Here is a 15,215-nt window from a genome sequence, read left to right on the forward strand (position 1 = left end):
TAAAAATACAAAAATTAGCCGGACGTGGTGGCATGCACCTGTAATCCCAGCTATTCGGCAGTCTGAGGCAGGAGATTCGCTTGAACCCGGAAGGCAAAGGTTGCAGTGAGCCAAGATCACACCACTGCACTCCAGCCTGGGTGAGAGTGACACTCTGTCCCCCCACCAGAAAAAAAGTAGAACCACAATCCAGGACTGGGAAACCACACTTCTGGGCACAGAAAACACTGTAGTTCTTACTCCAGCATTACAAGCACTTTGAAAAACAGCTGTCTTACTCCAGTGTATGTGAAAGAGACAAACCTGAGGATGAGGACAAGAACACTGAAAAAGGAGCACATGGGTTTGCCTGCTGGTTTCTTGGCTGGCGAGAGGTGCATGAGTAACTAGCTGCAGGTGATGGAGGTGTGCACACACATGCATACACAGGGCTGTGGCCGAGGCATATGTACGTGTGCACGCACACACACGCAAGGGACTGTGGCTGAGGCATATGCATGCGTGCACGCACACACACAGGGCTGTGGCCGAGGCATATGCATGTGTGCACGCACACACACGTACAGGACTGTGGCTGAGGCATATGCACATATGCCACACATACACGCACACACGGGGCTGTGGCCCAGGCATACGTACGTGTGTATGCACACACATGCACACACGGGGCTGTGGCCCAGGCATATGTACGTGTGCACGCACATACACGCACACACACGTGTTGTAACTGCAGATCGAACATATATTTTTTTTTAAATCAGGTGTAGTAGCCAGGCACAGTGGCTCACGCCTGTAATCCCAGGACCCTGGGAGGCCAAGCCAGGTGGATCACCTGTTGTCAGGAGTTTGAGATCAGCCTGACCAACATGGTGAAACCGTCTGTACTAAAAATACAAAAATTAGCTGGGCATGGTGGCGTGTGCCTGTAATCCCAGCTGCTTGGAAGGCTGAGGCATGAAAACTGCTTGAACCCGGGAGGCGGAGGTTGCAGTGTGCCAAGATTGTGTCATTGCACTTCAGCCTGGGTAACAGAGCGAGACCTTGTCTCAAAAAAAAAAAAAAAATTAGGTATAGTATATATTTACCATGAAAAAAAGTTACATTCATTAGAAACCTGTAAAAAACAAGTGAATACAAAGAGAAAAACCCATCCACTCCAACAGAACCACAGTAAACACAATTCTATTTTCTTCAGGCCTTTTTTCCCCTATACTCAAGAACGACTTTATCTCTTGGCATCAACAACAAAAAATAACAAAAGAGCCAGTCGCCATGTGCAGTGTTAAAGCATCTGGGGGTTCGTCTGACCAGCAGTCCTGACACCTGGAGACTCACTGGGCCGGGTGCAGACACCTGTTCCTACTCAGCCTCACACGGGGACACGTCGCCGTCCTCTGAGCCCTGCGGGTGCTAAAGGATTTTTCTTTTTTAAGACAGTCTCGCTTTATCGCCCAGGCTGGAGGACAGTGGCGCAATCTCGGCTCCCTGAAACCTCCACCTCCTGGGTTCAAGTGATTCTCCTGCCTCAGCCTCCCGAGTAGCTGGGATTACAGGCGCCGCCACCACACCCAGCTAATTTCTGTATTTTTAGTAGAGACGAGGTTTCACCATGTTGGCCAGGATGGTCTGGAGCTCCTAATCTCAAGTGATCCACCCACCTCAGCCTCCCAAAAGGGCTGGGATTCCAGGCATGAGCCACCGTGCCCGGCCGCGGAAAGGATTCTTGTACCAAGAACGAGTTTGTTGCTGAAGGTGAGTGAGAGGCCCCCAGAAAGTGGGTCAGGAACAAAGTTTTGCAACTGTGAACACGACAGTGGGGAAGATCTGGACGGGCAGCTCACAGCTGTCCAAGTCCCACACGGGGCACCCAAGAACACTTCCCAGAGGAACAGCTGCGTTCTAGAGGGAGGGACAACCGAGAGCCTCCCAGTGCGAAGGACGCCCAGCATGAAAATGGGCAAGGAGAAAGAAAAGGAGTGGGATGTCACTGAGATTTCTTCACTCAGACCTGCTGCCTCCCAGGTCACATGGCTGCAGTCTGACTCAACCAGCACAGAAACCAGCAAGGGCCCTGCCTTGGGCACTGTGTCCTGACCAGGAGCATCTGAGGGGGTCAGGGAGGGGCCAGTGAGGGCCAGGCCCTGGATAGAGCACTCTGGTCTATGCCCCTCTGTGATTTCTGATCCAAGTCCTGAGGGTTGGGGACAAAGCATTTCAGACTCTCTACTGCCTCCTCTGACCTTCACAAGCAACCCGAGAGTGGCCTGAACACCCACAGGGTCAAGTGATGCCATGCCCAGGGTCCTGGTGTCCGGGACGGAAGGAGCACTATAGCTCACTTCTGGGCACAGAAACACTGTCCACCGTATCCCAGCATGACGAGCACTTTGAAAAACAACTGTGCTTACTCCAGTGTATGTGAAGGAGACGACAAAATGAGAAGAGAAAATCAGGCTGGGAGCAGTGGCTCACACCTGTAATCCCAGCACTTTGGGAGGCTGAGGCAAGTGGATGGTCTGAGGTCAGGAGTTCCAGACCAGCCTGGCCAACGTGGCGAAACCTCGTCTCTATAAAAAATACAAAAATTAGCCGGCTGTGGTGGCAGACGCCTGTAGTCCCAGCTACTCAGGAGGCTGAGGCAAGAGAATTGCTTGAACCCTTGAACTGGGAGGCGGAGGTTGCAGTGAGCCAAGATCGCGCCATCGGACTCCAGCCTGGGCGACAGAGTGAAGACTCCATCTTAAAAAAACAAAAACGATGACGACGACAACAAAAACCGTTACCACTGCCCTGCGTCTTAACTCACCTAAGGACTGATGTGTGTACTTTAGCACACATGGGGCGGGAGGATGGCCCAGCCAGCACACAAGCTCTGGGTCGTGCCACACGGGGTGCAAAGGAACCAGGTGTGTATCACACAGACAATGCCAGCAGTGGGGTCTGATCCCAAGGACCAAAGGAGGAGCCACTGGCCAATCCAGATGGAAGGAAGTGAACACACACGGATGAAGGAGAAAGTGAAGCTCTTCATTACTGTAGAATTCCAACTAATAAAATGTAGGAGAAACTGTTCACAAAATCACTATGCGGGTGTGGCCAGGCACAGTGACGTACCCGTAATCCTACACACTTTGGGAGGCTGAGGTGGGATCACTTGAAGCCAGGAGTTCAAAACTGGCCTGGACAACATAGTGAGACACTGTTTCTACAAAAAAAAAAATTTAATATAAAAAAGATTTTTTTAAAAATCACCATTTAGCAAACACCACAGAAATAACTGATTCAGGCCAAGAAGCATCATTAATGGATCCTCAAAATACTTATTAATAACAACAAAGAAACAGCAACCATACAGTGGAAACACCTGCAGCCACTGCCTGCACCAGAGGGTCGGAGCCGGACAGGTGCACACCGCTCTGTATGATGCACCAAGAGGACCCAACCCAACCCAGAGGGGACACCACAGAGAACCAGATCAAAGAGGAGCCTACAGCATCACTGGCCTGTGGTCCTCAAAAAATTCAGACTCATGAAAAACAAAGGCTGAGGCTCTCTTCCAGACTAGCCAGAGGATGACCCTGTATCCCTCACAGAACACAGCTGGTTTTTTCTTCTGCTAAAAGGATGCAGAGACAACGGAGGATGACCCTGTATCCCTCACAGAACACAGCTGGTTTTCTCTTCTGCTAAAAGGATGCAGAGACAACGGAGGATGACCCTGTATCCCTCACAGAACACAGCTGGTTTTTTCTTCTGCTAAAAGGATGCAGAGACAACGGAGGATGACCCTGTATCCCTCACAGAACACAGCTGGTTTTCTCTTCTGCTAAAAGGATGCAGAGACAACGGAGGATGACCCTGTATCCCTCACAGAACACAGCTGGTTTTTTCTTCTGCTAAAAGGATGCAGAGACAACGGAGGATGACCCTGTATCCCTCACAGAACACAGCTGGTTTTCTCTTCTGCTAAAAGGATGCAGAGACAACGGGTGAGACTTCTTCTTCTTTTGAGATAGGGTCTTGTTGTCGCCCAGGCTGAAGTGTAGTGGCGTAATCACAGCTCACTGTGGCCTCAAACTCCTGAGCTCAAGTGATCCTCCCACCTCAGCCTCCTGAGAAGCTGGGACTACAGGCGTGCACCACCATGCCTGGCTTTTGTTTCTGTAAAGATGGTGTTCTGCCATGTTGACCAGGCTGGTTTCAAACTCCTGAGCTCAAGTGATCTGCCCATCTTGGCCTCCCAAAGTGCTGGGATTACAGGTGTCAGCCCCAATGCCCAGCCTGCGGGTGAGATTTGAGTAAGGTCTGAAGTTACAGCACTGTCCCAACATTAATTTCCTGATTTTGATAACTGAGCTATGGTTGTGTAACAGAATGTCCTTTTTTAAAGAAATATACACTAAAGTATTTAAAGGTAAAGGGCATCACATCTGCAACTCATTCATTGTCAAACAGTTCTAGAAAAAAAGTAAGAGGTAAGTGAACAGAATAAGAAAGCAAATGTGCGGCCGGGCGCGGTGGCTCACGCCTGTAATCCCAGCACTTTGGGAGGCCAAGGTGAGCGGATCAAGAGGTCAGGAGATCGAGACCATCCTGGCCAACATGGTGAAACTCCATCTCTACTAAAAATACAAAAAATTAGCCGGGCGTGGTGACGGGCGCCTGTGGTCCCAGCTACTCAGGAGGCTGAGGCAGGAGAATGGCATGACCCCGGGAGGCGGAGCTTGCAATGAGCCGAGATCACACCACTGCACTCCAGCCTCGGCAACAGAGTGAGGCTCCTCCGTCTTCAAAAAAAAAAAAAAATCCACAAAAAAAACTTAGGTTAACAGAAAGCAAGCTGTATTCCTTATGAGTGCAACCACGTGCAAAACAAGTGTATTTAAAGAGTTTTAAAGGGCCAGGCACCGTGGCTCACACCTGTAATCCCAGCACTTTGGAAGGCCGAGGCGGGTGGATCACGAGGTCAGGAGATCGAGACCATCCTGGCTAACACAATGAAACCCCGTCTCTACTAAAAATACAAAAAAATTAGACAGGCGTGGTGGCAGGCGCCTGTAGTCCCAGCGACTCGGGAGGCTAAGGCAGGAGAATGGCATGGACCCAGGAGGTGGAGGTTGCAATTAGCCGAGGTTGCGCCACCGCACTCCAGCCTGGGCGACAGAGCGAGACTCCGCCTCAGGGAAAAAAAAAAAAAAGTTTTAAAATTGCCTAGTAGTTATAAAGTGCCTGCTGTTCCCACAAGCAGAGACTCCATATTGCGGACAAAGGCTCCTGTTGCCAACTCACACTGTCGGCATCCTCCATCCAGGTGTGCTTCCGATCTTCCTCCTCAATCCCAATCCCAATCACGGCACGCATGACAGCCTGGCAGGTGGCCACACTCCCAGCCCTGTCACATTCCTCGGCATCCTGAAAGAGGAACACAAAAGTTATTTGTGATTTTGGAAATCAGAGTTGCAGATTCCCAACAGGAAGCACGGCATTCCTGAATGGTTAAAACTGACAGACATCAGCACGAGATGCTGACACTGCCTACCAGGGATCTGAGGAAGTGAGTCTACCGCACACCAATCAGAGAAAACAACAGAGAAACGTCACAAAGGACAGAGGCACACTGTTCACTAGAAAATAAAAATACAAACAACTTTTAAACATGTGAAAAGAAATGTAAAGCCTTATTATTATTATTTTTTAAGAGACAAGGTCTCAGCCGGGTGCGGTGGCTCACACCTGTAATCCCAGCACTTTGGGAGGCCAAGGAGGGTGGATTACGAGATCAGGAGTTCGAGACCAGCCTGGCAAACCTGGTGAAATCCTGTCTCTACTAAAAAGAAAAATACAAAAATTAGTCAGGCATGGTGGTGGGCGCCCATAATCCCAGCTTACTCGGGAGGCTGAGGCAGGAGAATCACTTGAACCCGGGAGGCAGAGGTTGCAGTAGGCCAAGATCGCGCCACTGCACTCCAGCCTGGGCAACGGAGCAACACTACGTCTTGGGGAAAAAAAAAAAAGAGAGAGAGAGTCAAGGCCCCCCCCGTGACTCAGGCTGAAGTGCTGTGATACAATCATAGCTCACTGCAGCTTCAAACTCCCAGGCAAAAGGGATCCTCCCACCTCAGCCTCAGAGGAGCACAGTCGTGCAGCACCATGCCCCACGCCCACGGTGACATTGTTTTTTGTAGATACAGGGTTTCCTTATGTTGCCCAGGCTGGTCTTAAACTCCTGGTCTCAAGTAATCCTCCTGCGTTAGCCTCCCAAAGTGCTGGGATTAATGCATGAGCCACCACACCCAGTCCCCATTCTTATTTTCAAGATGCTAATTAAACTATTCTAAGTACCATTTTGCACGTATCAGACGACCAACATTGAAATATTTGCTGACTGGCTCACTTGGTGAAGGTGGACCTAAATCTTACACTGCAAAGAAGCACATGTCTCTACGGAGGGCAATTTCTCATTCTCTATCAAAATAAAACAGGCACATACTGAACCCAGCAGTTCGACTTCAAGGCATTCATGTGACCAATATATTCCCATGTGTGCAAGACAATGTGTCTACCAACAAGAGACTGATAAGCCAGCTAGAGCAACAGGGTGCAGGAGCACAGGCACCACTGTGGCACGCCAACCTGGGGGGCCACAACATGAGCGAGCGAAGTGCGACAGGAACCACACGCCTCCAGACCCCCCCGAGCCCCGCCAGCACCAGAAAACCATCCCAGACAGAAAGCAGAGCCAAGAGCAAGGATCTGAGGCAGGGACGCTGGCAAGAAGGTCAGTGCTAAGAAGAACACATGGGGCAAGGACCCAGCACCCAGACCCCCAGGGCCTGCAGCAAAGGTGCTGGCTCTTCCTCCATTTATAGTTTCTAGTGAAAGTCAAACCATGGGAAGTCAGGGACCATCTGTATTTGCAAATCGTGTATCCGATAAGGGACTATATCCAGAATATATAAAAACATCTCTTACAACTCAATAATAAAACAACAGACAAAAATAATACATAGACAATAATAAAGACACAATCCAATTTAAAAGTAGGCAAAGGATTTCAATACCTCCATGCTACAACATGGATGAACCCTGAAAACACACTAAGTTAAGGCCAGTCACAAAAGACCACATGTCGTGTGATTCCACTCACAGGTGGCCCCAGTGTGGGACGATGTAAAAGCCACACACATTCAGTAGAAGCAATACTTAGACTCAAACCACCACCCTGTTTTTCACTTTCATCGCAGCATTCAATAAATTACAAGAGTTATTCAACATTTTATGTTCAATGACTTTGCCCAACTGTAGGCTAAGGTAGGTGTTCTGAGCATGTTTAACCCAGTAGATAGGCTAAGCCACAAAGTATAGCAGGTTAGGTGTACCACACACATTTTTATTTTATTTTATTTTATTTTATTTATTTTTTGAGACAGTCTCACTCTGTCGCCTAGGCTGGAGTACAGTGTTACGATCTCGGCTTACTGCAACCTCTGCCTCCGCCAAGTTCAAGTGATTCTCCTGCCTCAGCCTCCCGAGTAGCTGGGATTACAGGTGCCCACCATCATGCCTGGCTGATTTTTTTGTATTTTTAGTGGAGACAGGGTTTCACCATGTTGGCCAGGCTGGTCTCAAACTCCTGACCTCAAGTGATCCGCCTGCCTCAGCCCTGCAATGTGCTGAGATTATAGGTGTGAGCCACCGCACCCAGCCTCAAACGCATCTTAGACTTACGATATTTTCAACTTACAATGGGTTTATCAGGATATAAGCCCACAAGTTGAACATCTGTATATAAAATGTCCAGAAAAAAAACGTATAGACAAAGAAAGTAAAAAAGCAAGGTTAGACAGGCACAGTGGCTCACATTTATAATCCCAGCACTTTGGGAGGCCGAGGCAGGTGGATCATCTGAGCTCAGGAGTTTGAGACCAGCCCGAACAACATGGCAAAACCACGTCTCTACAAAAAACAGAAAAAAATGAGCCAGGTGTGGTGGTGCACACCTGTAGTCCCAGCTACTCAGGAGGCTGAGGCAGAACTGCTTGAGCCCAGGAAGCAAATGTGGCAGAGAGCCAAGATTGATTGTCCCACACACTCCAGCCTGGGAGACAGGCAGACCCTGTCTCGGAAAACAAACAAACAGACAAACAAACAAAAGGCTACAGAGGTGAGTAAACGGGGAGCAACAACTCACGGACACAGGACTTCTTTCTGGGGTGATGAGAACGTTCTAAGATTGTGGTGACAGATGGACAGCTCTGTGAATATACTAAAAACCACTGAACTGTAAACTTTCAATGGGTGGGTTCTACAGAACACTAATCATAGCTTAATAAACTGTCACAGGCTGGGCATGGCAGCTGATGCCCGTAATCTCAACACTTTAGGAGGCTGAAGTGGTAGGATCCCTGAAGGCCAGGAGTTTAAGACCAGCCTGGGCAGCATAACAAGACAAAAAATAAAAATTAAAAAATTGGCCAAGCATGGTGGCACATGCCTGTAGTTCCAGCCACCTGAGAGGTTAAGGCGGGAAGATCGCTTGAGCCCAGGAGATCAAGGATGCAGTGAGCCATGAATGCACCACTGCACTCCGGCCTGAGCAACACAGCAAGACCCTGTCTCCTAAAAAAAAAAAAAAAGAAGGAAAGGAAGGAAGGGAGGAAGGAAGGACTGTCATAAAATAAAACAGAAATAATAATTTCATTATTTATTTTTCTGGAGAGAAACATAACTCAGAGGGTGACTCCTAAAAAGAAGGCAATAAAGGGAACCCAAGTCTTACTTCCTGAGTTAGATGACCTCTGGAGACTTTTCTATAGCCTTAAGTCTAGAGACACAGTTAAAAGACAGGGAAAACCAAGGCGGGCAGATTGCTTGAGGTTAGGAGTTCGAGACAAACCTGGCCAACATGGTGAAACCTTGTCTCTACTAAAAATACAAAAATTAGCTGGGCATGGTGGCAGGTGCCTATAATCCCAGCTACTCAGGTGGCTGAAGTAGGAGATTTGAACCCAGGAGGTGGAGGTTGCAGTGAGCCAAGATCACGCCACTGCACTCTAGCCTGGGTGACAGAGCGAGACTCCCTCTCAAAAAAAAAAAAAAAGGGTGTTGGCCCGGTGTGGTGGCTCAGGCCTGTAAATCCCAGCACTCTGGGAGGCCAAGGTGGGCGGATCACGAGGTCAGGAGATCAAGACCATCCTGGCTAACACGGTGAAACCCCATCTCCACTAAAAATACAAAAAATTAGCCAGGCATGGTGGCGGACACCTGTAGTCCCAGCTACTTGGGAGGCTGAGGCAGGAGAATGGTGTGAACCCGGGAGGCAGAGCTTGCAGTGAGCCAAGGTGGCACCACTGCACTCCAGCCTGGGCGACGAGTGAGACTCGATCTCAAAAAAAAAGGGTGTGGGGGAGAGGGGAAGAGTGGAAGAAGCCATGAGACTCTTAGGTGTATCATTTCTACTAGCAAAGAAATGCAGTCAGGTGTGCACACACTGAAAGGGCTTCCGAAGCATTCACCCCAAGACGAACTCAAGGCCTGAATCCACCAAGAGTGACAGTGGCCTTGCCCAGGTCGCTCAGGGCCCAGCCACACCTGTGCCTGCTTCCGGTTCAGCGCAGGACTCCCCAGCACCATACAGCAGCCCCCAGGCCTGCGTGGGACTCCCACGTGCGGCACGTACACTGTTAAAGCCGACACCACAACACCCGCCTGCGGCCCACCTGGATCCACTGCTCGCGGTTGATCTCCACACCGTTAGCCCGCAGCGAGGTGATGGCTCGGTCAATGATCTTCTCCACCATCTGTGTGTTCCCATTGGCTTCCTCCAGCTTAGCGGCCGTGATCCAGATGTGCCGGTCTGTAGGAATGTTCTCTCGCGCCTTGTTCAAGACCTTGCGGGCATTTTCATAGGTCTCCAGCCTTGCCAGAGCAAGCCAGAGCTACGCGGAGAGGACACCAGAAAAAGGAGAGGACACTGTGCTGAGGGGACAGATGCAGGCCAGACAGCGACCGACCCTGCAGCACGGCCACAACGCTCTTTCTTAGCTCTCGAGAGCCATTTGAACACGGCCTGAGAAGTGTCCACAGCAGCACTTCTCACCTGACCAACTGCTCACTGATGCTTCTGACTGACTTAGTGACTCTGGTGAGCAGGAAAAGATTCTCAGTGGAATGTTCACAAACAAACATGCCTCCACAAACACTGCCTCCAGGCACACAGAGCGCCAGACCTGATACCAGGGGCTGGCACAGATGGGCAGGATGAGGCTACTGCCCTCACAGGCTAAACACACGGAAGGGTGTTCAGCCTCCTGGAGTTCCCAGACTCTTGGCTCTGCAGCACTCCATCCCTAAGATGTGTATGGGCTTTATTCATTTTTATGTAAATAAAACAAGATTAATGTTGTTTGGAGAATTTCACAATACCCCTTAGGATAATTGAAGACATACTAGGTTTCATAAAACCAAGACTAAAAATCACCGCACAGAATGCTGTGAACTGGAATGCCTAAAACCAAAGAAATCCCACTTAGCTTGGAGGCAAAGAGCAGTCACGCGGGGCTGGCAGAAAGCAGTGTTTTCTATCACCCTCCCACCTTCGGCTCCCATGACAAACCCTGGGCTGAATGAGAGGAAATGGCGCCTGAGAGAACTTTCTGCAGTGGTCAGGTACGAGCTAAGATTCTCTCTGCACTTCCATTAACAGCAAAACTAGCTGAAGCCCCTCACCACCCTGCCTAGCAGCTGTGTACAGAACGGTATCCTGGGGCTCCGTACGGCCTTCTGCTCCCAGAAAGCGCAGCCTGAGCGAGCTCAATGCTCCACTTACATCATCGCTTCCAGACACAGAACCTGGGCTCGGGCCTTGGCCACTCTGGGCTCTGGTGGCCCTGAGTCCGCCAGACTCACCTCCACACTGGTGGGGCAGCACTCCACAGCCCGACTCAGCATGATTCTGGCATCTTCAGGCTCTTCCAGCTCAACAGCTGCTTTCCACAAGCGAACCGAGTTTGGAACATGCTCGAGGGCTAGGAAAGGTCAAAGGAGAAACCACGTTACAGAAAAGGAGACAAGAGCAGGAGGCTCATGTGGTGAGTATGCTGCTGGTCAGGGTGAGATGACATCCCCGGTGACAGTCAGGGACCACACACCTGCCCTTTAAGTGGCTTCCTTCAGTTCTGGGGCAGACACAAACAAGGACAAACAGCATCTTGTGGTAGCAGAAAGCAAGGAAGTGACTGAAGACTGCCGGGGTCACATCAACAGGACTCAGGAAACCAGCAACGACGGGAATGAACCTCAAAAACATGCTGAACAACAAAAGAAACCAGTCCCAAAAGAGTTTAGACTGTACGACTCCCTTTATGTGACGTTTGAAAACACGCAAAACTCATCTTGGTAAAATAAGTCAGAAGCATGACTGCCAACGAATGGGGACAGTGCACTGACCAAGAGGCACCAGGGGACTTTGTTGGGGGATGGAAATGTTTTTTGTTTTGAGACAGTCTCATTCTATTGCCCAGGTTGGAGTGCAACGGCACGATCTCAGCTCACTGCAACCTCTGCTTCCTGGGTTCAAGTGATTCTCCTGCCTCAGCCTCCCAAATAGCTGGGACTATAGGTGTGCACCACCACGGCCGGCTAATTTTTGTATATTTAGTGGAGATGGGGTTTCACCATATTGGCCAGGCTGGTCTCAAACTCCTGATCTCAAGTGATCCACCTGCCTCAGCCTCCCAAAGTGCTGGGATTACGCGTGGGGCCACGGCGCCCACCCTGGAAATGCTCTATGCCTTGGTCGAGTGTGGGTTATATGGGTGTATGCACTTGTGAAGACATCAAACTGCACACTTAAGATCTACATAATTCACTTCAGATATTTAGGGGAAAAAAATGCCAGTTCAGATATTTAGGGAAAAAATGCCAGTGTCTGAAATACCTCTTTTTTTTCTGAGATGGAGTCTCGCTCTGTCACCAGGCTGGAGTGCAGTGGCATGATCTCGGCTCACTGCAACCTCTGTCACCTGGGTTCAAGTGATTCTCCTGCCTCAGCCTCCCAAGTAGCTGGGAGTATAGGCATGTGGCCACCACGCCCAGCTAATTTTTGAAATTTTAGTAGAGACGGGGTTTCACCATGTCGGCCAGGATGGTTTCAATCTCTTGACCTCGTGATCCACCTGCCTCGGCCTCCCAAAGTGCTGGGATTACAGGCATGAGCCACCACACCCAACCTGAAATACCTCATTATTATATGTTTTGCCTTAAATAAAAATACTTAAAACTTAAAAAAAATTCAAGATCAAACTAGAAGAGACTCCCACTGGACAATGATCGGAGAGTCTGAAGGTCAATAAGAATATTAAGAATATTACCTGCAATGTATTCGAATCCATGAAATACAACAGCATTCAAAGTTCATAACAAAGCTCCAAGAGACCATTAGTCACCTTCGGAGAATGCTAGAGAACGAAATCATCATCCCGAAAGTTGAAAGGAGGGCAAATCAAGTATCTCTTCTGTCTTTTCCCAATAAACACAGAATAACCAAATCATGGATATAGGAAAGTTCTTCTCTTTAGAATAATTCTGGCAATAAAAACAAAAAGGGTGACCTAATTGTAATGTCACCGTTTTGCACACCCTAACGAAGTCACAGATGCGGGCACAGGTCACCAGCCACTGCCAAAGGCAGGAGCTGAAAGGCTGTGGAGAACCGCATGAAGGACACTGGGGCCACTGAGCCGTGACAGCCTCTGCAGCTCCCGACGCTGCTTGCATTGCCACGAATGCTTCCTTGGTTAAAACAAAAAAAAGGGGAAAAAAACAAAAACAAAAACAAAGCTTACTCTTTCAAGTCTCCAAATCTACCTTCCAATTTACAAGAGGATACGGGAAACAGAGGATATAGGAAACGAGGCCCACAGGAAACAGAGGATACAGGAAACAGAGGATACAGGAAACAGAGGATACAGGAAACGAGGCCCACAGGAAACAGAGGATACAGGAAACAGAGGATACAGGAAACGAGGCCCACAGGAAACAGAGGATACAGGAAACAGAGGATACAGGAAACGAGGCCCACAGGAAACAGAGGATACAGGAAACGAGGCCCACAGGAAACAATCTCGTGGCTGCAGCGAGCAAACCCCAACGTGAGGAATCTCAAGGAAAAACCCAATTCCATCAACAAACCCAGAAAAGATATCAACCAAACTCAATGTTTATACTGTGCTCAGATGCTGACTCTAACCAACCGCGTGTGCATGTGGTTATGTGCGCATGTGTCTGTGGCAGGTACTGACATGACAGCTGGAAAAATATGAACGCTGTAGACATTTAACGATGTTAAGAAATTAGGCCAAGCTGAGTGCGGCCTGTAGCTCATGCCTGTACTCCCAGCATTTTGGGAGGCCAAGGCGGGCAATCACCTGAGGTCAGGAGTTCAAGACCAGGCTGATCAACATAGTGAAACACTGTCTCTACTAAAAATATAAAAATTAGCCAGGTATGGTGGCATGCACCTGTAATCCCAGCTATTGGGGAGGCTGAGGCAGGAGAATTGCTTGAACCCAGGAGAAATGCAGTGAGCTGAGACTGCCACTGCACTCTAGCCTAGGTGACAGAGAGAGACTCCAACTCAAAAAAAAAAAAGAAGAAGAAGAAAAGAAATTAGGCCAGGCAGCTGACTGTGGTGGCTCACACCTGTAATCCCAGCATTTTGGGAGGCTGAGGTGGGAGGATCACTTGAGCCCAGGAGTTCGAGACTAGCCTGGACAATATGGCAAAACCTTGTCTCTACAAAAATACAGCTGGGCGTGGTGGCATGTACTTGCGGTCCCAGCTAGCTGGGTGGCAGAGATGGGAGGACTGCTTGAGCCCAGGAGGTGGAGGTTGCAGTGAGCCAAAACTGTACCACTGAACTCCAGCTCCAGCCTAGGCGAAAGAGGGAGACCCGGTCTCAAAAAAAAAGAGGAGGAAAAGGGCAGGGCAGGGGAGTGGAGGGGAGGAGGGAAGAGGAGGAGGGGAGGGAAGGGGGCAAGCGAGCGAGCTACGCGGTCCTGTAGGTACCTGCTCTCCTGCTGAGAAACAGCCCCAGGCTGGCTGTGAGGCCCTGGCAGGGAATGAACACTCAGCTCAGGGACACAGAAACAACTGAGCAACCTGCTGCCCGCTCCGGGTGTTACTGACAGACCAGGCCACAAGGTTGGGCAGATGCAGCAGTGGCCTCACAGGGTAGAAATGGCACCCAGGAGATGGGGTGGAAGGAGGCAGGTGCAGCACAGCTGCCTAAGCCACAGGGCAGACGCCCCCTCCACTGGTGGCTGCTCAACTGCTTTCCTCCCTCAGCCCACACTTAAACCTCTGAGGAGTTCCTTAGGATCAAGGGACTGAGAAGGCAAAAGTCTGTTGTGGTTTACACATGGTTCTGCACAGCACACTGGCACTGACACCCCTGGCCTTATTATCTGGACGTTCACTTGACCAACTGACGGACGGCCAGAAGATGAAGCTATGTGAATTCACTGACTCAGGCAGAACAGAGTCTTACCATGTGCCCATCACTCAGAGCCATGGCCTGGCAGCCCAGGAGGATGCCACAAATGCTGTGAATAGACCCCAATCCCAGCTGGATCTCACAGCCACAACACACGGGTCTAGGAATAAGCAGCGATGTCTGAACGGCTCTGAGGCCACAAGTCCTGTCTCTGCCTCTTTGGACCCTCCTGTCAAGAGAGTTAGTCCAAAGGCTGAGCGCAGTGGCTCACACTTGTAATCCCAGCACTTTGGGAGGCCGAGGCAGGTGGATCATGAGGTCAGGAGTTCGAGACCAGCCTGGCCAACACAGTGAAACCAAACCCCATCTCTACTAAAAATACAAAAAGTAGTCGGGTGTGGTGGCAGGCACCTGTAATCCCAGCTACTCGGGAGGCAGGAGAATTCCTTGAACCCAGAAGGCGAAGGTTGCAGTGAGCTGAGATCGCGCCGCTGCACTCTAGACTGGGCAACAGAGTGAGACTCAGTCTCAAAAAAAAAAAAAAGAGAGCGAGCAAGCGAGCTAGTCCAAAGGGGGTATGTGCCAACCAGGGTGCAGGTCACAGCTCCCTCTGGCCTCCTCATGTACCAGCCCTGGCTGGAGAGGCTAACCCTGACTCCCAAAGCGAGACTGAGTTGCCGCCACCCACTGGGGGAGACTATCTAGAGGCCGGTCCTGAGTA

General features: G+C 49.9%; 1 protein-coding gene across 1 annotated transcript in view; it reads right to left on the minus strand.

Annotated features, from left to right (window-relative positions):
- PRPF6 (pre-mRNA processing factor 6) overlaps window positions 1-15,215 on the minus strand; it is a 49,594-nt gene that overhangs the window by 11,390 nt on the left and 22,989 nt on the right. Inside the window, exons 10-12 of the mRNA XM_037983013.2 lie at window positions 10,909-11,027; window positions 9,720-9,938; window positions 5,290-5,412 (exon numbers count right to left, since the gene is read on the minus strand). Coding sequence (XP_037838941.1) covers window positions 5,290-5,412; window positions 9,720-9,938; window positions 10,909-11,027 — 461 coding nt within the window. The remainder of the gene's footprint in view (window positions 1-5,289; window positions 5,413-9,719; window positions 9,939-10,908; window positions 11,028-15,215) is intronic.

The sequence above is a fragment of the Chlorocebus sabaeus genome, chromosome 2 (assembly GCF_047675955.1).
Source record: "Chlorocebus sabaeus isolate Y175 chromosome 2, mChlSab1.0.hap1, whole genome shotgun sequence".
Classification (NCBI taxonomy): domain Eukaryota; kingdom Metazoa; phylum Chordata; class Mammalia; order Primates; family Cercopithecidae; genus Chlorocebus; species Chlorocebus sabaeus.